Below are 25,007 nucleotides of genomic sequence, written 5' to 3' on the forward strand. Positions count from 1 at the left end.
ATCACATAAAGAGCTGGCAAAACCAATCCCAAAAATTAAGGGGTTATCACCTGCACATTAGCCTCTATCTACCTGACTGTGCGGGGAACTACAGAGGTGTCCCTTCAAGTGAATGAGTTATTCACTTGTTCTGAATCCATAGCTGCACAATACCCGCCGAATCCTTGCTCTCAAGCCTCTTCTTCCTATGCATGCGGGGTTTCAATGGCAATGTACCGCCCAGCAGTATCATCAGGATGGCGGGTGATCATTCAGGTGGTTCAGCCCTCCCTGCTGTTCATCCTTTGTTCATTTACACTTGCTACTGTTGCTACTCTGTTAGGCCTTTTTCACACGGGCGTCATGGATTTGGATAAGATGCGGGTGCATTGCGGGAAAATGTGCGATTTTTCAGCGCGAGTGCAAAACATTTTAATGCGTTTTGCACGCGCATGAGAAAAATCGGCATGTTTGGTACCCAAACCCGAACTTCCTCACAGAAGTTCGGGTTTGGGTTAGGTGCTGTGTAGATTGTATTATTTTCCCTTATAACATGGTTATAAGGGAAAATATTAGCATTCTTAATACAGAATAATAAGTAAAATAGTGATGGAGGGGTTAAAAAATAATAATTTAACTCACCTTAATCCACTTGTTCGCGCAGCCCGGCTTCTTTTCTTTCTTCAGGACCTTGGTAAAAGACCTTTAATGACATCACTGCGCTCATCACATGGTCCATCACATGATCCATCACCATGGTGATAGATCATGTGACGGACCATGTGATGAGCGCAGTGACGTCATTACAGGTCCTTTTCCCCCTGCACAGCAAAGAAGAAGAAAGAAGAGAAGCCGGGCTGCGCGAACAAGTGGATTAAGGTGAGTTAAATAATTTTTTTATTTTTTTTAACCCCTCCAGCCCTATTTTACTAAGCATTCTGTATTAAGAATGCTATTATTTTCTCTTATAACCATGTTATAAGGGAAAATAATAATGATCGGGTCCCCATCCCGATAATCTCCTAGCACTTGCTTGCGGATGCTTACGATTTTCACGCAGCCCCATTCACTTCTATGGGGCCTGTGTTGCGTGAAAAACGCACAAAATAGAGCATGTTCCGATTTTCACGCAATGCACAAGTGATGTGTGAAAATCACCGCTCATGTGCACAGTCCCATAGAAATGAATGGGTCATGATTCAGTGCGGGTGCAATGCGTTCACCTCACGCATGAGAGTGAATATGGTTATAAGGCAGCTCTCACCTGTGTTATTGCAATCACCCTCTGTGCACGGATGCCGCACCTGGATGCGGTAAAGTCCAGAAATACGTGAAGAAAATATCCAGCCCAGTTCAGGTGAAGTATAGTTGACTTTATTCCAGCGTCTAAAAACCGTACAGCAAGTATATATCTACAAGTTTCAGACCTCTCAAATATATGGGTCCTTCCTCATGACAAGCATGAATATGAAATGGGAGCACCTCCACATATATCCTGAAACTAACCCCAGGTTAATGGATATCGCCTGGGAGGAGGAGATGTCAGGAGGCGGTCCCATACAAATTAAGTGGGTTAAAAAACCTACAAGCCAAAACATGAAAAAAACACACAGTGGAAAGAGGCTGAGGTACAAATCCTAGCACTAAAACAATAGTGATGAATAGAATTCAGTGTTCATAAATGATCAACATGGAAATACACAAAAATTAGAGAAACAAATATAGCATATAATCAGTCCTGCAGAATGAGGTCATGGCGTTTATTTAGTCCCTGTGGCTGGCGGGATCCCAGCTGGAAGATCCAGAAGGCTTCTCTATTTAGGAGTTTCCTTCTGTGATCCCCGCCCATAGGTGGCAAATAAACCCTTTCTATACCTTTGACCTTTAAGCAAGACACATCACCCGCATGTGCAATTGCAAAATGTAGGCTGGCTGCTGAGACATTGCGGTCTCTGTAATGTGGCACGTCGGATATGTGTCTACGTATCCGGTTTTTGAGTGGATTAGCCGTACAGCCTACATATTGCAAAGAGCACATTGTACACGTGATAAGATAGACCACATGTCTGGTGTTACAATTAATGTAGGATTGTATTTTATATTCTTTTCCATTTGCGGTGGATCGAAAAGTTTTCTCAGTGGTAGTATGTTCGCAGCAAATACATTTTTTGTGTCCACATTTGAAGCTGCCTTTATAGTGGAGCCATGTGGCTTGTGACTTTCCCCCATCTGAGAAAAAACTTGGGCTGATAATGTTCACGTATTTCTGGACTTTACCGCATCCAGGTGCGGCATCCGTGGACAGAGGGTGATTGCAATAACACAGGTGAGAGCTGCCTTATAACCATATTCACTCTCTAGATCTACTACACCCTCGCCTCTGCTGCATCCATGCTTCTGCCCTGCTACACTAGCGACACCTGTCCACACAGTTCTAGACCTGAGGATTAGCAGATTCACCGCACCAGGTGAGACAGAACAGAATGGAGTCAGCTACAGCTCCCTGAACAACCGGGTGTGCAGTGATACAGTGCTAAATCATCGCTGTGCCCCCTTCATACTCAGGTTTGGTGGTGGACTCCCATAATCAATTCATATAGTGATGGCATATCCTAGTGATATAATAACACTATGAGATGGGAAAACCCCTTTAAGAAAATAACTGACTAAGCTCTATGAATTTGCTAATCTATGTGAAAGCAAATCAGACAAACCAATAAAATGTGAGATTTGCTCATCTCTACTAGATAGTTAAAGGGGTTGTCTCATCTCAGACATTGATGGCTTATCACTAGGATGTACTATCAATGTCATATAGCTGTGGGTCCTACCTTTGCGACCTGCTCCCATCTCCAGAAAGGACCCCCCATAGTGAAAATCCAGCAGTGAATGGAGAGCAGCATGCTGCACATAGAGGTGTTCTCTCCACTTCGGGGGCCCGTTCTGGAGATAGGAGCGGGTCCTAAAGGTGGTACTAGCACCTATCTGACATTGATGGTTGAGATGGGCCAAACCCTTTTAGGCTGCTTTAGGCACAGTGGTAATGTGTTTGATTTCACAATTTTGTTTCAGAGTTGAATACAATCAAGGCTGGCAGGCGATTACTTTAGAAAATCTTCAGGGGTGCTAAAAAGTTTTACTGTAAGAAATGTGTAAATGCAACTGGGTGACGTTCCATGCACAATCATCCACTAACCTGCACTTCCTGATTCTTATTTGCCATATGACTACGATTTCAACGTTCTCATATGATCACCACATGTGAAGCAGGCTTTAGATTCAGAGCCAAATTATCCCAGCATTACACTACTTGCTGACTTAATTTCTGCACAACGCCTGCTCTGGGATTTTCTGGGGGCACTGCCCCGAACTGGTCTACTACATTGTAGAAGCGCAACATACTGAGGAGTTTGTCTATCAACAAGATTGTTGACTGTTTCCAAAGACAATTGTGTATAAATCTTTAGGCTCCATTCACACGTCCGCAAAATGTGTCCGCATCCTTTCCGCAATTTTGCGGAAAGGGTGCGGACCCATTCATTCTCTATGGGGACGGAATGAGCTGTCCGCATCCACATTTGCGGATCCGCACTTCCGCATCCGTGCTTTCGTTTCCGCAAAAAAATAGAACATGTCCTATTCTTGTCCGCAATTGCAAGAACAGGCATATTCTATTATGTCGGCAATGTGCGGTCCGCAAAATGCGGAACGCACATTGCCGCTTTCCGTGTTTTGCGGATCCGTGACTCCGTGTATCCGCAAAACACATTGCGGACGTGTGAATGGAGCCTTAGGCTGTAATATAGGCTGTCATTAACCACCTCAGCCCCCCTAGCTTAAACACCCTTAATGACCAGGCCACTTTTTACACTTCTGACCTACACTACTTTAACCATTTATTGCTCGGTCATGCAACTTACCACCCAAATTAATTTTACCTCCTTTTCTTCTCACTAATAGAGCTTTCATTTGGTGGTATTTCATTGCTGCTGACATTTTTATTTTTTTTGTTATTAATCGAAATTTAACGATTTTTTTGCAAAAAAATGTCATTTTTCACTTTCAGTTGTAAAATTTTGCAAAAAAAAACGACATCCATATATAAATTTTTCTCTAAATTTATTGTTCTACATGTCTTTGATTAAAAAAAAATGTTTGGGTAAAAAAAAAATGGTTTGGGTAAAAGTTATAGCGTTTACAAACTATGGTACAAAAATGTGAATTTCCGCTTTTTGAAGCAGCTCTGACTTTCTGAGCACCTGTCATGTTTCCTGAGGTTCTACAATGCCCAGACAGTACAAACACCCCACAAATGACCCCATTTCGGAAAGTAGACACCCTAAGGTATTCGCTGATGGGCATAGTGAGTTCATAGAACTTTTTATTTTTTGTCACAAGTTAGCGGAAAATGATAATTTTTTTTTTCTTACAAAGTCTCATATTCCACTAACTTGTGACAAAAAATAAAAACTTCTATGAACTCACTATGCCCATCAGCGAACACCTTGGGGTGTCTTCTTTCCAAAATGGGGTCACTTGTGGGGTAGTTATACTGCCCTGGCATTCTAGGCTGCAAAAAAGTGTCACACATGTGGTATCTCCGTACTCAGGAGAAGTTGGGCAATGTGTTTTGGGGTGTCATTTTACATATACCCATGCTGGGTGAGAGAAATATCTTGGCAAAAGACAACTTTTCCCATTTTTTTATACAAAGTTGGCATTTTACCAAGATATTTATCTCACCCAGCATGGGTATATGTAAAATGACACCCCAAACCACATTGCCCAACTTCTCCTGAGTACGGCAATACCACATGTGTGACACTTTTTTGCAGCCAAGGTGGGCAAAGGGGCCCACATTCCAAAGAGCATCTTTTTGGATTTCACCGGCCATTTTTTTACAGATTTTGATTTCAAACTATTTACCACACATTTGGGCCCCTAGAATGCCAGGGCAGTATAACTACCCCACAAGTGACCCCATTTTGGAAAGAAGACACCCCAAGGTATTCCGTGAGGGGCATGGCGAGTTCCTAGAATTTTTTATTTTTTGTCACAAGTTAGCGGAAAATGATTATTTATTATTTATTTATTTTTTCTTACAAAAGTCTCATATTCCACTAACTTGTGACAAAAAATAAAAACTTCCATGAACTCACTATGCCCATCAGCGAATACCTTGGGGTGTCTTCTTTCCAAACTGGGGTCACTTGTGGGGTAGTTATACTGCCCTGGGATTCTAGGGGCCCTAATGTGTGGTAAGTAGTTTGAAATCAAAATCTGTAAAAAATGGCCGGTGAAATCCGAAAGGTGCTCTTTGGAATGTGGGCCCCTTTGCCCACTTAGGCTGCAAAAAAGTGTCACACATCTGGTATCCCCGTACTCAGAAGAAGTTGAACAATGTGTTTTAGGGTGTCATTTTACATATACCCATGCTGGGTGAGATAAATATCTCGGTCAAATGCCAACTTTGTATAAAAAAATGGGAAAAGTTGTCTTTTGCCAAGATATTTCTCTCACCCAGCATGGGTATATGTAAAAAGACACCCCAAAACACATTGCCCAACTTCTCCTGAGTACGGGGATACCAGATGTGTGACACTTTTTTGCAGCCTAGGTGGGCAAAGGGGCCCACATTCCAAAGAGCACCTTTCGGATTTCACCGGCCATTTTTTACAGATTTTGATTTCAAACCACTTCTCACGCATTCGGCCTCTAAAATGCCAGGGCAGTATAACTACCCCACAAGTGACCCCATTCTGGAAAGAAGACACCCCAAGGTATTTCGTGATGGGCATAGTGAGTTCATGGAAGTTTTTATTTTTTGTCACAAGTTAGTGGAATATGAGACTTTGCAAGAAAAAAAATATATAAAAAAAAAATAAAACATTTTCCGCTAACTTGTGACAAAAAATAAAAAATTCTAGGAACTCGCCATGCCCCTCACGGAATACCTTGGGGTGTCTTCTTTCCAAAATGGAGTCACTTGTGGGGTAGTTATACTGCCCTGGCATTCTAGGGGCCCTAATGTGTGGTAAGTAGGTAAATGACCTGTGAAATCCAAAAGGTGCTCTTTGGAATGTGGGCCCCTTTGCCCACCTAGGCTGCAAAAAAGTGTCACACATGTGGTATCGCCGTATTCAGGAGAAGTTGGGCAATGTGTTTTGGGGTGTCTTTTTACATATACTCATGCTGGGTGAGAGAAATATCTCGGCAAAAGACAACTTTTCCCATTTTTTATACAAAGTTGGCATTTGACCAAGATATTTATCTCACCCAGCATGGGTATATGTAAAATGACACCCAAAAACACATTGCCCAACTTCTCCTGAGTACGGCGATACCAGATGTGTGACACTTTTTTGCAGCCTAGATGCGCAAAGGGGCCCACATTCCTTTTATGAGGGCATTTTTAGACATTTGGATCCCAGACTTCTTCTCACGCTTTAGGGCCCCTAGAATGCCAGGGCAGTATAAATACCCCACATGTGACCCCATTTTGAAAAGAAGACACCCCAAGGTATTCAATGAGGGGCATGGCGAGTTCATAGAATTTATTTTTTTTGGCACAAGTTAGCGGAAATTGATATATATTTTTTCTCACAGTCTCCCTTTCCGCTAACTTGGGACAAAAATTTCAATCCTTCATGGACTCAATATGCCCCTCACGGAATACCTTGGGGTGTCTTCTTTCCGAAATGGGGTCACATGTCGGGTATTTATACTGCCCTGGCATTTTAGGGGCCCTAAAGCGTGAGAGTTCATGTGAGATTTTATTTTTTGACACAAGTTAGTGGAATATGAGACTTTGTAAGAATAAAAATAATAATTTCCGCTAACTTGGGCCAAAAAAATGTCTGAATGGAGCCTTACAGGGGGGTGATCAATGACAGGGGGGTGATCAATGACAGGGGGGTGATCAGGGAGTCTATATGGGGTGATCACCCCCCTGTCATTGATCACCCCTCTATAAGGCTCCATTCAGATGTCCGTATGTGTTTTGCGGATCCGATCCATGTATCAGTGGATCCGTAAAAATCATACGGACATCTGAATGCAGCCTTACAGGGGGGTGATCAATGACAGGGGGTGATCAGGGAGTCTATATGGGGTGATCACCCCCGTCATTGATCACCCCCCTGTAAGGCTCCATTCAGACGTCCGTATGTGTTTTGCGGATCCGATCCATGTATCAGTGGATCCGTAAAAATCATACGGACGTCTGAATGGAGCCTTACAAGGGGGTGATCAATGACGGGGGGTGATCAGGGAGTCTATATGGGGTGATCACCCCCCTGTAAGGCTCCATTCAGACGCCTGTATGTGTTTTGCGGATCCGATCCATGTATCCGTGGATCCGTAAAAAACATACGGACATCTGAATGCAGCCTTACAGGGGGGTGATCAATGATAGGGGGGTGATCAATGACAGGGGGGTGATAAGGGAGTCTATATGGGGTGATCACCCCCGTCATTGATCACTCCCCTGTAAGGCTCCATTCAGACGTCCGTATGTGTTTTGCGGATCAGATCCATGTATCAGTGGATCTGTAAAAATCATACGGACGTCTGAATGGAGCCTTACAGGGGGGTGATCAATGACAGGGGGGTGATCAATGACAGGGGGGTGATCAGGGAGTCTATCATACGGACGTCTGAATGGAGCCTTACAGGGGGGTGATCAATGACAGGGGGGTGATCAATGACAGGGGGGTGATCAGGGAGTCTATATGGGCAGTATGGAGACTGGAGGGAGCTGTCCATCCTATCATACTGGTCACAGTCCCCCCATTTATTACCTGTCACTACCTGACCTATTTTACTTTTCCCTGCCATATTTTACTAGTCATTGTCTGCTCTGCCTTAGGCCCCCTGCACACGTGGTTGTGCTGCGGCCTGCAAAATGCGGGCCACAATGCACGAACACAGTCCGTGGGGCAGCCGCAGCGGATCGCGGACCCATTCACTTTAATGGGTCCGCGATCCAGACGTTCCGCAAAAAGATAGGACATGTTCTATCTTTTTGCAGAATGGAAGTACGGGACAAAACCCCACGGAAGCACTCCGTAGTGCTTCCGTAGGGTTCCGTTCCGTGCTTCCGTTCCGCACCATTCCGCATCTTCGGTTTTGTGGACCCATTCAAGTGAATGAGTCCGCAGCCGTGATACGGAATACCCACGGAACGGCACCCGAGTATTGCGGATCCGCAAATGCGTTCCGCAATACGGCAATGGGAAGCACACGTTCGTGTGCAGGGGGTCTTACTGGTAAGGCTAAATGCACACGATCAGGATTGCGTGCGGATTTTCCGTGCGGACTTGCGTGTACTTGTCATGTACATTGTATTCTATGAGAATTTTTAATTTTTACGCACGGATTTTGACTTGCGGTTTTTAAATCCGCAGCATGTCAATTTATTTTATTTTTCCTGACCGGATTTTCTTCATTCACTTAGTAAAATCCGCATGCAGAAAATCTGCACCGGATCCGCACCAATTGATGCGGATTGACAGCACAGATTTGCCTGCGAACACCTGCGGATTTCAGTGCGGATTCTCCGCACATGAATTCTGAACGTGTGCATGTACCCTTACTGTGTGCCTATTAAAGGGGTTATCCAGGAAAAGATATCCTTATCATTATCACATTGGTGGGGGGTCCAAGTCCCCACACCCTGCTGATCAGCTGTTTCAGGGAGGCACTGTGTTCCCAGAGCTCTGATGAGCGATGCTGGCTCCGGGCAGCTTTCTAAGGACAGCGCCATACATTGTATAGTGGCAGTTCTTGGTATTGCAGCTCAGCCCCTTTGACTTGAATGGGTCTGAGCTACAACTAGACCAATGTACACTGATGTCACTGGCCTAGGAAGGGGCTGCAGTGCTCAAGGCCTCTTCTAACAGCTGATTGGCAGGGGTCGCTGGTGTCGCACCCCTGCAGATTTGATACTGATGTCCTTTTCTGGGGATAAGTCTTAAATATCTTTTCCTGGATAACCCCTTTAAGCCTTAATGGCCCTATTTGCACAATCATATGTTTGAGCCTCATCCGATCCACATTTTTTGCGGATAGGATGCTGACCCATTCATTTCAATGGGACCACAAAAAATGCACTGTGTGCTGTCTGCATCTGTATTATGTCTGTTCTGTACCTTGTTGTCTGGTAGGTGGGCTTGACATATTTTTGATCAATAATATGCGCTAAGAGCTTCTTCACTGCTTTGCAGTAACTATATGGCGTCATGTATTTGACCCTCTAAATATAGAATAATGTCGCACTAGAATGAGGTGGGGATCCAGTAGAGGTGCTCCCACTAACAGACAACACCCAGTCTGAAAATGTGAGATAAATATAAAAATAGAAGTGGGGCACTCTCTTAAGTAGAGGGATCTTTATTACACTTTATATACAATAATTGACAATAACAATATGAGGTAAATTTAAAATACAATATTATATAAAGCAGCAGCAGATAAAAGCAAGATGACGACCCTAAAAGTTAAAACTATATTAAATAACAATCAATATAAATATGGATCCCAATTGATACAATAAAAGTGTTCAGATTTTCAGATATATTATCATAAAAATCTTAGTTTTCACTGATATTCCTTTGGCGTGTTTCTTCAAAAATGTGGAAGAATATATAGTCAGAATAGAAATGGTTCCTGATTAAGACCAGTCTTTCATATGTAACAGTCGATAATTGAACAGAGAATTCTCCTATTACAAATAGTCACAGGCTGTAGATCAGTGAGCCTGCAACGTTGTATCGATATGTATACATGTGATGTAGGTAGGTTACATAGATTCCACACAAGCGATCGCTTCTTTATCAAACACAGCGGGACGCCGCTGTATGCTTTAGTAGCTATTACTCACTTGAATCACTGAAAGCTACACTGTTTGGAACCTTGGACATCACATGTATACATATCGATACAACGTTGCAGGCTCACTGATCTACAGCCTGTGACTATTTGTAATAGGAGAATTCTCTGTCCAATTATCGACTGTTACATATGAAAGACTGGTCTTAATCAGGAACCATTTCTATTCTGACTATATATTCTTCCACATTTTTGAAGAAACACGCCAAAGGAATATCAGTGAAAACTAAGATTTTTATGATAATCTATCTGAAAATCTGAACACTTTTATTGTATCAATTGGGATCCATATTTATATTGATTGTTATTTAATATAGTTTTAACTTTTAGGGTCGTCATCTTGCTTTTATCTGCTGCTGCTTTATATAATATTGTATTTTAAATTTACCTCATATTGTTATTGTCAATTATTGTATATAAAGTGTAATAAAGATCCCTCTACTTAAGAGAGTGCCCCACTTCTATTTTTATATGTATTTGACCCTGTTCGCACATTCACCTGTTCACTTAGTCTTAGCGCATATAGTGGTGTGCTGCTACTGTTTTTTGTTTGCTGTATTATTGCCGGGTAGCTTGCACCTGCGATTTGTCTCAGGAGGTGCTGTTCCGTTTTTTGGATATATATAGTATAGAGGACTAGGCATCCTCTTTGGAACTTAGCACTCCCCGCCCATCCCCCACCCCTGGTGTTTTAAATCAGAGAAACAATGGAGCTGAACATTCCGTGTTAGAGTAGGTCCCACCTGATAAGAAGCTACCTTGTCGTCTGGTAGGTGGGCTCGACATATTTTTGATCAATAATATGCGCTAAGAGCTTCTTCACTGCTTTGCAGTAACTATATGGCGTCATGTATTTGACCCTGTTCACACATTCACCTGTTCACTTAGTCTTAGCGCATATAGTGGTGTGCTGCTACTGTTTTTTGTTTGATATATATATATATATACACAGTACAGACCAAAAGTTTGGACACACCTCATTCAAAGAGTTTTCTTTATTTTCATGACTATGAAGGCATCAAAACTATGAATTAACACATGTGGAATTATATACATAACAAACAAGTGTGAAACAACTGAAAATATGTCATATTCTAGGTTCTTCAAAGTAGCCACCTTTTGCTTTGATTACTGCTTTGCACACTCTTGGCATTCTCTTGATGAGCTTCAAGAGGTAGTCCCCTGAAATGGTCTTCCAACAGTCTTGAAGGAGTTCCCAGAGATGCTTAGCACTTGTTGGCCCTTTTGCCTTCACTCTGAAGTCCAGCTAACCCCAAACCATCTCGATTGGGTTCAGGTCCGGTGACTGTGGTGGCCAGGTCATCTGGCGCATCACCCCATCACTCTCCTTCATGGTCAAATAGCCCTTACTTTCAAAGTTTTCCCAATTTTTCGGCTGACTGACTGACCTTCATTTCTTAAAGTAATGGTGGCCACTTGTTTTTCTTTACTTAGCTGCTTTTTTCTTGCCATAATACAAATTCTAACAGTCTATTCAGTAGGATTATCAGCTGTGTATCCACCTGACTTCTCCTCAACGCCACTGATGGTCCCAACCCCATTTATAAGGCAAGAAATCCCACTTATTAAACCTGACAGGGCACACCTGTGAAGTGAAAACCATTTCAGGGGACTACCTCTTGAAGCTCATCAAGAGAATGCCAAGAGTGTGAAAAGCAGTAATCAAAGCAAAAGGTGGCTACTTTGAAGAACCTAGAATATGACATATTTTCTGTTGTTTCACACTTGTTTGTTATGTATATAATTCCACATGTGTTAATTCATAGTTTTGATGCCTTCAGTGTGAATCTACAATTTTTATAGTCATGAAAATAAAGAAAACTCTTTGAATGAGAAGGGTGTGTCCAAACTTTTGGTCTGTACTGTGTGTATATATATATATATATATATATATATATATATATACTGTATAATGTGACATGCTTGTTTCAAAAACTGCTGTATTTTGTTTATGGAAGTAAAGTGAATATTTATTAGAAAAATTATTTTTGTCCTTCCATGATTTTTGCCTCAATTGTGCACAAATAACTGGTGAGGTTGGCAACCCTGATCATGAGTTGTATGACAAATATGGGCTGGAAGGTTGTTTGTGGAATAACCTCAAAAGTTCTAAGCCACAGCAGGAAGTGATGAAGTGGGGGTGTCCTATGCTGAACCCCCTATTGTGTCTGTGCTTCTTTTTTGCTGCATCAGAATTTGGGCTTATCAGTGAATCTTTGGATATTCTAATTTAACCCCGCAAAAACACTTTCATAATCTGTATGTTATCTTGCAGGAGACATCTGTTACAACAGTGCATGATGTGGGAGCCCTCCTCACCTTCACCTGTGGAGTTGCATATATATGTCTTCAATCCATTATCACCTTCAAAGCCTGCCCGCCATGGAGTAAAAAGGGAGTATGCTATATACGAATGACTATTTCTGTGATATCATTTATTGCTTTATTTCCTAGTATCCTTTAAGAATCTGCTGAAACACTGCTATGGGGGGAATCTGCAGATGATGCACTGTTATGGGGAATCTCTGGATGACACACTTTTATGGGGGGATCTGTGGATGACACACTATTATGGGGGGATCTGTGGATGGCACACTGCTATAGAGGGATCTGTGGATGACGCACTGTTATGGGGATCTGTGGATGATGCACTGTTATGGGGGGTCTGTGGATAAGGCACTGTTATGGGTGGTTCTGTAGATGAGGCACTGTTATGGGGGATCTGTGGATGACGCACTGTTATGGGGGGATCTGTGGATGACGCACTGTTATGGGAGATCTGTGGATGATGCACTGTTATCCGGGGGATCTGTGGAGACGCACTGTTGTGGGGGTCTGTGGAGGAGGCACTGTTATGGGGGATCTTTGGATGATGCACTGTTATGGGGGGATCTGTGGATGACACACTGTTATGGAGGGATCTGTAGATGACACACTGTTATGGGGGGATCTGTGGATGACGGACTGTTATGGAGGGATCTGTAGATGACACACTGTTATGGGGGGGGGATCTGTTGCTGCCAGTAAGATTACTCTATTTGCCTTATAAGACGCACTGCCATTTTTCCTGCACTTTTGTGGGAAAAAGTGTGTTTTATAAAGCAAAAAATATGGTATATCGCTTACATTTACTTCTTTCTTTTCAGATTTAAAGGGGTTACCTCACTTCAGCACATAGCATTTATCATGTAGAGAAAGTTAATACAAGGCACTTACTAAAGTATTATTATCCATATTGCCTCCTTTGCTGGCTTCATTCATTTTTCCATCACATTATACGCTGCTCATTTCCATGGTTGCGACCTCCCTGCAATCCATCAGTGGTGGTCACGCTTGCACAGTATAGGAAAAAGCACTGGACTCTCTGGTTGCTGGGACTGTGGGAGTGCGCATAGGCATGCATGCAAACCAGCTCCCGTCCCAGCCATTTTGTATATGTGCTGCAGTGGTGGTCGTGACCCTGTATACAAGCAGTGTATAATGCGATGGAAAAATTAATCAGGCCAGCAAAGGAGGCAATATGGACAATCACAGTACATTAGTATGTGGCTTGTATTAACTTTCTCTTCATAATAAATGCCACTTGCTGACGTGAGACAACCCCTTTTAAGGTTTTTTTCAGGAATTTAATATTGATGGCTTATCCTCATCCCCACTGATCAGCTGTTTGAATAGGCCACAGCACTCCTGTGAGAATAGTGCCTCTTCCTAGGTCAGTGATGTCACAGTTATCTGTCACGTGGCCTAAGTGTAGCTCAGGTCCAGTCAAGTGAATGGGCCTGGGCTGCGATACAAAGCACTGCCACTATCAAGTGGTTGGTGCTGTGCTTGGTATGCTGTGAGGAGGCGGCATTAGTCATATCAGTTTTGCTATAACGGTATGCTATGTTTTTTACATATGTGCTCTCCCTATTTATCACCTATTGCTTTGCAATATACAGGGTGGGCCATTTATATGGATACACCTTAATAAAATGGGAATGGTTGGTGATATTAACTTCCTGTTTGTGGCACATTAGTATATGTGAGGGGGGAAACTTTTCAAGATGGGTGGTGACCATGGCGGCCATTTTAAGGTCGGCCATTTTGAATCCAACTTTTGTTTTTTCAATAGGAAGAGGGTTATTTGACACATCAAACTTATTGGGAATTTCACAAGAAAAACAATGGTGTGCTTGGTTTTAATGTAACTTTATTCTTTCATGAGTTATTTACAAGTTTCTGACCACTTACAAAATGTGTTCAATGTGATGCCCATTGTGTTGGATTGTCAATGCAACCCTTTTCTCCCACTCTTCACACATTGATAGCAACACCGCAGGAGAAATGCTAGCACAGGCTTCCAGTATCCGTAGTTTTAGGTGCGTTAAAACCAAGCACACCATTGTTTTTCTTGTGAAATTCCCAATAAGTTTGATGTGTCAAATTACCCTCTTCCTATTGAAAAAACAAAAGTTGGATTCAAAATGGCCGACTTCAAAATGGCCGCCATGGTCACCACCCATCTTGAAAAGTTTCCCCCCTCACATATACTAATGTGCCACAAACAGGAAGTTAATATCACCAACCATTCCCATTTTATTAAGGTGTATCCATATAAATGGCCCACCCTGTACAATGCTATATGATGGTAACATTGGTGTGCCAAATTTATATAGTCCTTGTGCTGACCACGATCTAGACCATGTACTATAGTCCATTGTGTAGTCTTTATATCAGACACTGCACAGTCATCTGGTGTAGATAAAGCAGAAGTTTCAACTGAAAAGAGGTGATTTCTGGGTCAACACCTACTCTTTACAGCCACTAGGGGGAGCTCCCCAGTGTGTACTGATTGGGCTAATCTTCTTTGATTGACATTGACTTCACCAGAATTTATTAAGCGTCAGGATGTGTAAAAGGAATTTAGAGCAAACTCTGTGATGATACTAATAATGAGGCACTCTGATGGAGAAGTTACCGGGCACCTTGGCTGTTATATTAGCATATTATTTGTGTACGGTATAGCAGTGAACACCATACAGTATTGTGATATTATTTATTCACTTTATAATGAAATCCCTATGTTTTTCTAGTGCATGAGTATCTATCTGTATGTGAGTGTCTGCTGCATATGATACTTATAAGTACTACTTTCCTACTATCAGCACATTCCTTAACATGTACATCTAACAGTGATAATATGTGCCTCATATGATGGTATGAAATTTTACCGTTGTGTAACTGGTGAAGAGGTATGAGATTGTACGTTTTACTTACATTCTGTGAATTATTTTTTTTTTCCACTTTTAAACTGTGTCCATGTTTATCATGTATTAAAAAGCAGGAGACCCCAATGTTACCTACTAGAGAGCTTCCCAACCTTTTGGAGATCACTTACACCAATACTATGACCTCCCTTGTTTCACTGGTGCAGAAGAGTATCTCAAGCTGCCATTCTCCTTATGAAGATCATAAGCTTTCCCTGTCTCATACGTACACAATTTAGTTGACCAAAATACTGAAAACCTGTACAACCAAATTGTTGCAGATATTGCACTGACACAATGGCCCAGATTTACTAATGCTATAGATGGTGTAAGCTTAGACAGGCACCAGATTTATCATAGGGTCTCAGGCTGGATGATAAATGTGGTGGAGACTTTTCACTGACTCTATACGTACTATTGGTTGGCTTACTCTGAGACAGAATTTGACACCAGAATTGTGGTGCTATTTTGGTGCATCGTAGGCTACAGACCCTTCCTAACAAAGCCCTCCCCTTTTAGGTAAGCCACACCCTTTTCGAAAAAAGTGTAGAAACCCTTGTTGCATTAAATTGAGCCAATTTACACCACTTTTTAGACAGATTCTAGTGGCAGACACATTAGTAAATCTGGGCCAATGTGAAAGTTTTAGCCACTATGATGCCCACAAATTATTCTGCATGACTTCTTGGATGGGATGTAATTTAAAATTTTCTCTCAAATCTCAAAAAACTCTTTAAACTAAAAGTATCTGTAAATTCTTATTCTCTGATAAGTACAAAGTGTTCTATTCCTTCTCTCTGAATGCAGCCCTCGCCATATCACCAGGCAAGTGCAGTCTGTGAGTGGATCGTAGCTTTTGGATTTGTTACCTTCTTCCTCACTTACATAAAGGAATTTCAGGTTGGTCTCAATAAATCATACATGAAGCTGTTTAGCTTTGCGGTTTAATTACTCTTCAGTCATTTTTCCTGATCATTAAACAATATATTAGTGGTCAATTTTATTGCTTTTTATGATGTTTTATTGTTGTTTTGTGTATATAATGTATTATTGGTGTTTGTTTATATATGACATAAACGTAGGCCAAACATGTTAAATTTTGCATCTGCTCCTTAGTACAAAGCCACACAAACACCAGGTGCTGTCATACAGGCTCTGCCAGGTTCTATATGTACACCCTTCTGCAGTACTTCTAGAGGAGAATAACTTTGGAACGTATGAAGTCTTATGAAACATGTCAAAATGTATTTCTTTTGTCAGAATCAAACAGATAAACCCTCCATATGCTGCCATATAAAATCGGCAGTACACGGAGACACGGTATCGGCCTATATACCTCTGTGTGCATGAGCCCTAAAGATTGTAAAGAATCATTTAGAACCATCTATATATATCACGTGCCCTGGTAAATTGTGCAGATTCAGTATTCAGATCATTGGCATTAAACATGTACTGTATTCTGTGATAGCATTATAGACGGATAGTTCAGCCATTCCTTACATCAACCAGTTGTTTAATTCAAGGTCCCCTCCATACTTAAATTATTTTCCAAATTGCGCACATATAAAAAAAAAAAGACGGCATACAGTATAATTTATACCAGCCCCTTCTCGCAATAATTATCATGCATGTTACTGTTAATTTCTGAATATAATTTCCATTTGCTTTGCAGAAAAATATTCACAGTGACTTTATAGTGGACCTTATTTTCTTATTATATTAGGAAATAAACAGCCTCTCGTTTAATTCATTCTGTTGTACAACTGGGTAGGAGTTTGGGTAACAGAGCAGAGCAGCAGTAAGGACATGATACTCACTACAGCGGGCGTTCAAGCACTGTAAGATAAAATACTTTTCCAATTTTAATAAATACTGCCTATCTTCTGCTAACAGCAGCTAGAGAGGTAGATCTGATCTGTTTAATTTCCCTGCTCTATAAAGCTAGGGCTTGGCATTGACACTGGTTTGCGGTAATGCTGCAATTGCTGCAACTTCAGTTTCCCCATGAATTTTTTGTGTTTGTGACAAGCTTTTGCTTTCTCAAAGGGAAACACTGACATTACAAAGATGTTGTAGTAATACCATTTCAACATGCGGCCAGCCTTAGCCAAATGACTAATTTTTTAAAAGGGCAATTGAAAAAATAGATATATCCATGGTAAAGATTTTACTGGGTTCTCCAGGCATTTTAGGTAATCAGTCCTTTGTACTATCCTGCTGGGGTAGGCATGAGCCATCTTATAGCTATAAAAGTTCTGGCATTTTTAAGTGCCAGGCAGTTAATCATAGTAGTTAGATGGAGCAGGAGACAGGGATGCTATGTGAGCTACACAAAGTTCTTCATAGCTCCGGTATATTTCAGTATTGGCTTACCTTATTCACTGCTTCTATTTTCATTGTTGCTGCTGTTTACCTTCAAACTTATCCATAACTTCCACCCTTTGTTCCATCTATCCACATCTGTCCCTCCCTCCTTCCCTCACCCATGTACAGTTCACATAAACTTTTTACCTTCTTACATCACCATGACCCATCTTTCTCCATTGTGCAGCATAACAACACACTCACAAATCATTAAATCACCTTCTGTCTCTTTCTATTCTCCTTCTATTAGCTGCAGGTGACATCTCACTAAACCTGGGTTCACCTTCTTTGCTTATTTCAGCTTCTCACCTGCCACACAGAGAGAACCTGAAAATCTGATTAATGTCCGTCGCACATCTTCTTCTGTGTCATTAAACTGTGCTCTCTGGAACTCTTTGTCGGTGTGCAACAAACTAACTACTATCCATGACTTCTTCCTTTCAAAATCTGTCAACTTGCTGAACCTCGTAGAAACTTGGCTTTAACATTCTGACACTGCTTCCCCCGCTGTTCTATCTTATTTAGTTCTCAAATAGATGATTATTATTATCATTACATTGAATATGTTTATTGTAATTTCTAGATTTATTGTATCCCATGTCTACTATTGATTTCTCTTTTCTGTAATACTCTTAAAGATGTAATTGTATCACATACAGCATAGTACCTTGTTGCAACACTGTAGAGAATTGTTGCACCTTATGATTTGTATCTCCGTTCCCATGGTGATGTGACTTCATCACGTTCGACGCCCATGCAGGCGGTCTATTTAAATGTGTTTTATGCAATAGTTCATTATGCTTGACAAAGGCTCACACCTGAGCCGAAACACGTGTCGCTTCTGTGCTATTTCCTCCTATGCTGAAATAAAAGTTTGAAGATTCCACCTGTGAAGTGCCGGTCTTCTGTTCCATATTGTAAGTGGGCTTTTCATACCCTGGACGCGTGCACCACGACTCTGCCAGAGGAGTGCCGACTGCTTTCCCCTTTTTGCTGTTCTATCTTATGGTGGCCTATGCTTTTCCCATACTCCCAGACCTGATGACAGGCGGAAAAGATATACTTATTTCTCCACAGTGCATGTTTTGATCATTCTCCCATTTCCTTCTTTTGAGGCTCACAACATAATACTCTTCTGCGCATTCTCCCTGCAAATAGCTGTTGTCTATCGTGCCTCAGGCTCGCCCCACTAGTTCCTGGATCACTTTGTTGCTTAACTTAATTTTTCTATCATGAGAACTAGCAACCTTTAATATGGTTGATTTTAACATCCCCGTAGACCATCTAATCTCCCCATAAGCCTCTCCCTTTTTTTCTTATAACTTCTTCTGTTGGTCTCTCCCAACTTGCTTCTTCTGCCACACACAGACAGCAAAGGCAGCAATATCCTTGTCCTTGTCCTGTTTTCTGACCACAATGTACTTTCTTTTACTATGAAGATCTTTCCCTCTTCTTATGAGATTCCAACTTTTCACACATACAGAAAACTATACACTATTAACACCTAGTAACTTGTTGACATCACACAGTTACCACTATAAATTTATGGTTAAAACCTACAACTCTGCCCTCCACCTTGCCAAACAGACCTAGTTCACCTCTCTTATCTTCTGACTTTCCAATAACCCAAAATGACTGCTTTTTACTCCCTCCTCCGCCCTAAAATGCATGTGTCCATCCTGACCACTTACTGCCATACATATCCTCCCATATTTCTGTCTATTGCCCTACTTGTTCTATATAGGTCATCGATATCAGATTGGCAGGGGTCCGAGACAGTTTATGAGCTATTCAAAGATGCCTCTGTGCTTCATGAGCTACTTGCAGCTAATCAAGTACAGCACTGTCCATTAGATAGATGCTGTGATTGGTATTGCAGCTCAGCCTCATTAATTTGAATGGCACCGAGCTGCCCTTTGGCCAGGTGACCAATGAAGCACCACAGCCATTTCAAACAGCTCATCAGCTGGGAGTCAGGCAGCGGCTGATCTAATATTGATGTCCTATACTGAGGATTGGTCATCAATATCAAAATCTTGGAAAGCTAATTAAAGGCAAAATGTATTCTAACTGTATTGAAAAACATAATTGACTACAGATCCCCACCGATCTTATATAGATGACCTATCATGAGTATAGGTCAACAATGTCAAAATCTCAGAAAACCCCTTTAAAGGGACACTGACAGGCCCAATAAGCATATTTAGGTATATATATGACAGTACAGATGTTCTAAAGTGTATTAAAAGCATATAAGTATACCCCCTGTCAACCTTATAAATACAGTAAACTGAAGTTTTATAACCTGGTTGAATCCTCTTCATTCTGCCCAAGGGGCGGCTTTCATCTCCACTTCTGCCCAGCCAGCCGCCCCCAACTGCCGTTTTGAAGCGCCGCAGCTCATCAATATTTACTTCGCTGGGCGGCTACTACTGTCCCCGACTTCACAAGATCCGGCGCATGCCCAATACAATCCTATGGGCATCGGCCTCCGTCTCATCTTCAGCGCATGCGCCCGGTACCTTCACTGGCCGGGATCACATCGCGCCTGCGTTCAGTCTGCATCTTAGAGGCCGCTACAGCCTCTGCGTTATGCGCATGCGCCGAGCACTGTTCAGAGCAGCGCTTTAGAGCGCTGCTCTCTTACACCTCAGGAGGGGTTAATACTAGTGCTGAAGATGAGACGGAGGCCGATGCCCATAGGATTGTATTGGGCATGCGCCGGATCTTGTGAAGTCGGGGACAGTAGTAGCCGCCCAGCGAAGTAAATATTGATGAGCTGCGGCGCTTCAAAACGGCAGTTGGGGGCGGCTGGCTGGGCAGAAGTGGAGATGAAACGCCGCCCCTTGGGCAGAATGAAGACGATTCAACCAAGTTATAAAACTTCAGTTTACTGTATTTATAAGGTGGACAGGGGGGATACTTATAAGCTTTTAATACACTTTAGAAGACCTGTACTGTCATATATATACCTAAATATGCTTATTGGGCCTGTCAGTGTCCCTTTAAGGGCTGAATGTATGCTAACTATATTGGAAAAACATATCCTTTTGCTATAGCTCTGCTTCTCATCCGAAATATTACATGTTTCATTGTGCTGTTAATAATTATGTTTATGGTTCTCCTGCAGGGTGTTACTTTGAAAATTTCTACAGAAATCCATGATGATTTTTGACAATTGCTCCAGTTCAGTGTTATAGAAGGATGGAATATTTAATCAAGACTTTAGAAGTCAATGAGTACATTAGCAGTACACAGGTTGCACTGTCTGCTTTGTTTGCAGATAAATAACATTTACTGGGTGTCTTTTATTAAATTATGTCAGTCCAACATTTCTAAATGTTTTTGTTTTGTGTTTATGAATAAATGATATTATTGTATTCTGAGTGAGTTATTACATTTATTTAAAAATGATGCAAGTAATTAAAATCAGTCTTATTTTACTTAATATGGTATAAAGCTGAACCCTGTTCTCCCTGTATTCATTGGAGGCCATTTGGCACCTGTAGAGGTAGGACTATTTCATATTTTGTATTTGCAGAGTGCTGTTGAATTGTGTGTTGTTATGGTATGCAGCTCAATGCACGGATTCTCAATGGGATTTAGGTCTGGACTTTGACTGGGCCATTCGACCACATGAATATGCTTTGTTTTGGATCGTTGTCCTGCTTTCAGGTGAACCTCTGCCCCAGTCTCAAGTCTTTTGCAGCCTCTACCATGTTTCCTCCAGGATTGCCCTGTATTTATAGTAGCTCATTTCATCTTTCCATCAACTCTGACCAGCTTCAATGTCCCTGCTGAAGAAAAGCATCCCCACAGCATGATTCTGCCACCACCATGTTTGGCTGTGGGGATGGTGTATTAGTGTTCTACAGTACTTGCCTGGGCTACCAGTTTAGGTGGATGGCCATGTCTTGGTAGGTTTGCAGTTGTACCATACTCCTTCCATTTTTGGATGATGGATTGTAGTGTTGAGCGAGCATGCTTGGCCAAATACCTGTTCGGCTCGAGCATCGCTATGCTCGGCACATGGCGGTACTTGGCCCAGTACCGCATGTGCTCGAGCGCCATGCTCGAGTCTCCTTACCGCACGTTTCGCGGCTGGTAAGCAGCCAATAAACGTGCAGGTAAGTACTGCCATCACTGTAATGCCAGTAGCGATGTTGGCTACTGGCATTACACTGATTGGCTGGCCGGAACGTGTCATCGGGTGCTATATAGCACCCGATGACTCGGGTTTGGCTCATTGCGAATCAGGGAGAGCTGCGGTTAGGAAGGGACAGATACTGTAGGGAGTTTGTGATCGCAATTTATTCAATTTTAAAATGTTTCAAAGATCCAAAAGTCCATTTAAGGACTATTGTGTGTGGTGGCAGCAATTTAATCTTGCAAAGTAGTCCGATTTTTATTTTTATTTTTTTCATACTTTGCGATTTTTTTTCTATAGAGGGTGTCTGCAGTGACTTGTGACATCTGTTCAGCAATACCTTCTGTGTGTCAGGGGCAGAGATAGGAAGAATATTATTAAAAATAATTATATTTTTTCCATAATTTATACACATTTTTCCTATAAACGGTCCCTAAATTAAAAACAAAGGACGGAAGGTATGTAGAAGAGAATAAAGGGCTAGCCGACTGCCTTAATGAATACTTCTGTTCAGTTTTTACAAAAGAAAAAGGAGAAGGACCTCCACTAGAAAGGATGACTAATAAATCGTTTGATGCATGTATCTTTACAGAGGAAGATGTTCTAAGTTTGCTGTCTAAGGTGAAGACAAATAAGTCACAGGGGCCTGATGAGATACACCCAAAATTATTAAAAGAGCTTAGTGGTGAGCTGGCAAAACCGCTAACAGATTTATTTAACCAATCATTAGTAACAGGAGTCGTCCCGGAAGATTGGAAATTGGCTAATGTCGTGCCCATTTACAAGAAAGGTAGTAGGGAGGAATCGAGCAACTATAGACCAGTGAGTCTGACATCAATAGTAGGCAAATTAATGCAAACCCTATTAAAGGATAGGATTGTGGAACATCTAAAATCCCATGGATTGCAAGATGAAAAACAACATGGGTTTACTTCAGGGAGATCATGTCAAACAAATCTTATGGATTTTTTTGACTGGGTGACTAAAATAATAGACGGCGGAGGTGCAGTAGACATCGCATATCTAGATTTTAGTAAGGCTTTTGACACTGTCCCACATAGAAGACTTATCAATAAACTGCAGTCATTGAGCATGGACTCCCATATTGTTGAGTGGATTAGACAGTGGCTGAGTGACAGACAACAGAGGGTGGTAGTCAATGGAGAACATTCAAAACAAGGTCATGTTACCAGTGGGGTTCCACAGGGATCTGTACTGGGACCAATTTTGTTTAATATCTTCATAAGTGATATTGCAAAAGGCCTCGATGGTAAGGTTTGTCTTTTTGCTGATGACACAAAGATAGGTAACAGGGTTGATGTTCCTGGAGGGAAACGCCAAATGGAAAAGGATTTAGGAAAACTAGAAGAATGGTCAGAACTCTGGCAACTGAAATTTAATGTGGATAAATGCAAGATAATGCACCTGAGGCGTAAAAACCCAAGGGCAGAATATAGAATATTTGACACAGTCCTGACCTCAGTATCTGAGGAAAGGGATTTAGGAGTAATTATTTCAGAAGACTAAAAGGTGGGAAGACAATGCAATAGAGCAGCACGAAATGCCAGCAGAATGCTTGGATGTATAGGGAGAGGTATAAGCAGTAGAAAGAGTGAAGTGCTTATGCCGCTGTACAGAACACTGGTGAGACCTCACTTGGAGTATTGTGCGCAGTACTGGAGGCCATATCTCCAGAAGGATATAGATACTCTAGAGAGAGTTCAGAGAAGAGCTACTAAACTAGTACATGGATTGCAGGATAAAACTTACCAGGAAAGGTTAAAGGACCTTAATATGTATAGCTTGGAAGAAAGAAGAGACAGAGGGGATATGATAGAAACTTTTAAATACATAAAGGGAAATAACTCGGTAAAGGAGGAGAGCATATTTATAAGAAGAAAAACTACCACAAGAGGACACAGTTTAAAATTAGAGGGGCAAAGGTTTAAAATTAATATAAGGAAGTATTACTTTACTGAGAGAGTAGTGGATGCATGGAATAGCCTTCCTGCAGAAGTGGTAGCTGCAAATACAGTGAAGGGGTTTAAGCATGCATGGGATAGGCATAAGGCTATCCTTCATATAAGATAGGGCCAGGGACTATTCATAGGATTCATATATATTAGGCAGACTAGATGGGCCAAATGGTTCTTATCTGCCGACACATTCTATGTTTCTATGTTTCTATAGTGAATTGTCAAATCTGTGCTGCAATAGCGTCTGTGTGTCAGGCACAGATATTGGGAAAAATATTAGCAAAAACAATTATATTTTTTCCATAATTTATCCACATTTTTCCTATAAACGGTCCCTGCAATGAATTGTCACATCTGTGCTGCAATAGCGTGTGTGTGTGTCAGGCCCAGATATTGGGAAAAATATTAGCGAAAACAATTATATTTTTATAATAATTTACCCCTAATTTTCCTATAAACGTTCCCTTCAGTGAATTGCCACATCTGTGCTGCAATAGCGTGTGTGTGTGTCAGGGCCAGATATTGGGAAAATATTACTGACAACAAATATATTTTTTCCATAATTTATCCACATTTTTCCTATAAACGGTCCATTGCAGTGAATTGTCACATCTGTGCTGCAATAGCGTCTGTGTGTCAGGCCCAGATATTGGGAAAAATATTAGCGATAACAAATATATTTTTTCCATAATTTTCCTATAAAAGGTCCCTGCAGTGAATTGTCACATCTGTGCTGTAATAGCGTGTGTGTGTCAGGGCCAGATATTGGGAAAAATATTAGCGAAAACAATTATATTTTTATAATAATTTATCCTTAATTTTCCTATAAACAGTCCCTGCAGTGAATTGTCTCATCTGTGCTGCAATAGCGTGTGTGTGTCAGGGCCAGATATTGGGAAAAATATTAGCGAAAAACAATTATATTTTTTTCATAATTTATCTACATTTTTCCTATAAACGGTCCCTGCAGTGAACTGTCACATCTGTGCTGCAATAGCGTCTATGTGTCAGGGCTAGATATTGGGAAAAATATTACTGGCAGCAAATATATTTTATCCATAATTATCCACAATTTTCCAATAAACGGTCTCTGCAGTGAATTGTCACATCTGTCCTGCAATAGCGTGTGTGTCAGGGCCAGATATTGGGAAAAATATTACTGACAACAAATATATTTTTTCCATAATTTATAAATAATTTTCCAATAAACGGTCTCTGCAGTGAATTGTCACATCTGTCCTGCAATAGCATGTGTGTCAGGGCCAGATATTGGGAAAAATATTACTGACAACAAATATATTTTTTCCATAATTTATAAATAATTTTCCTATAAACAGTCCCTGCAGTGAATTGTCACATCTGTGCTGCAATAGCGAGTGTGTG

The 25,007-nt window shown here is 41.4% G+C and overlaps 1 protein-coding gene across 2 annotated transcripts in view; it reads left to right on the plus strand.

Annotated features, from left to right (window-relative positions):
* The window catches only part of DRAM1 (DNA damage regulated autophagy modulator 1), an 85,979-nt gene extending 65,129 nt beyond the window's left edge, over positions 1–20,850 (plus strand). For both annotated transcript variants that reach the window (XM_040407668.1, XM_040407675.1), the window contains exons 4-7: positions 12,164–12,341; positions 15,064–15,122; positions 15,945–16,037; positions 20,632–20,850. In XM_040407668.1, the coding sequence (XP_040263602.1) occupies positions 12,164–12,341; positions 15,064–15,122; positions 15,945–16,037; positions 20,632–20,676 (375 nt within the window). In that variant the 3' untranslated portion in view covers positions 20,677–20,850. The remainder of the gene's footprint in view (positions 1–12,163; positions 12,342–15,063; positions 15,123–15,944; positions 16,038–20,631) is intronic.
* Positions 20,851–25,007: the final 4,157 nt, after the last annotated feature.

Source organism: Bufo bufo, chromosome 1 (genome assembly GCF_905171765.1).
Source record: "Bufo bufo chromosome 1, aBufBuf1.1, whole genome shotgun sequence".
Taxonomy (NCBI): Eukaryota; Metazoa; Chordata; class Amphibia; order Anura; family Bufonidae; genus Bufo; species Bufo bufo.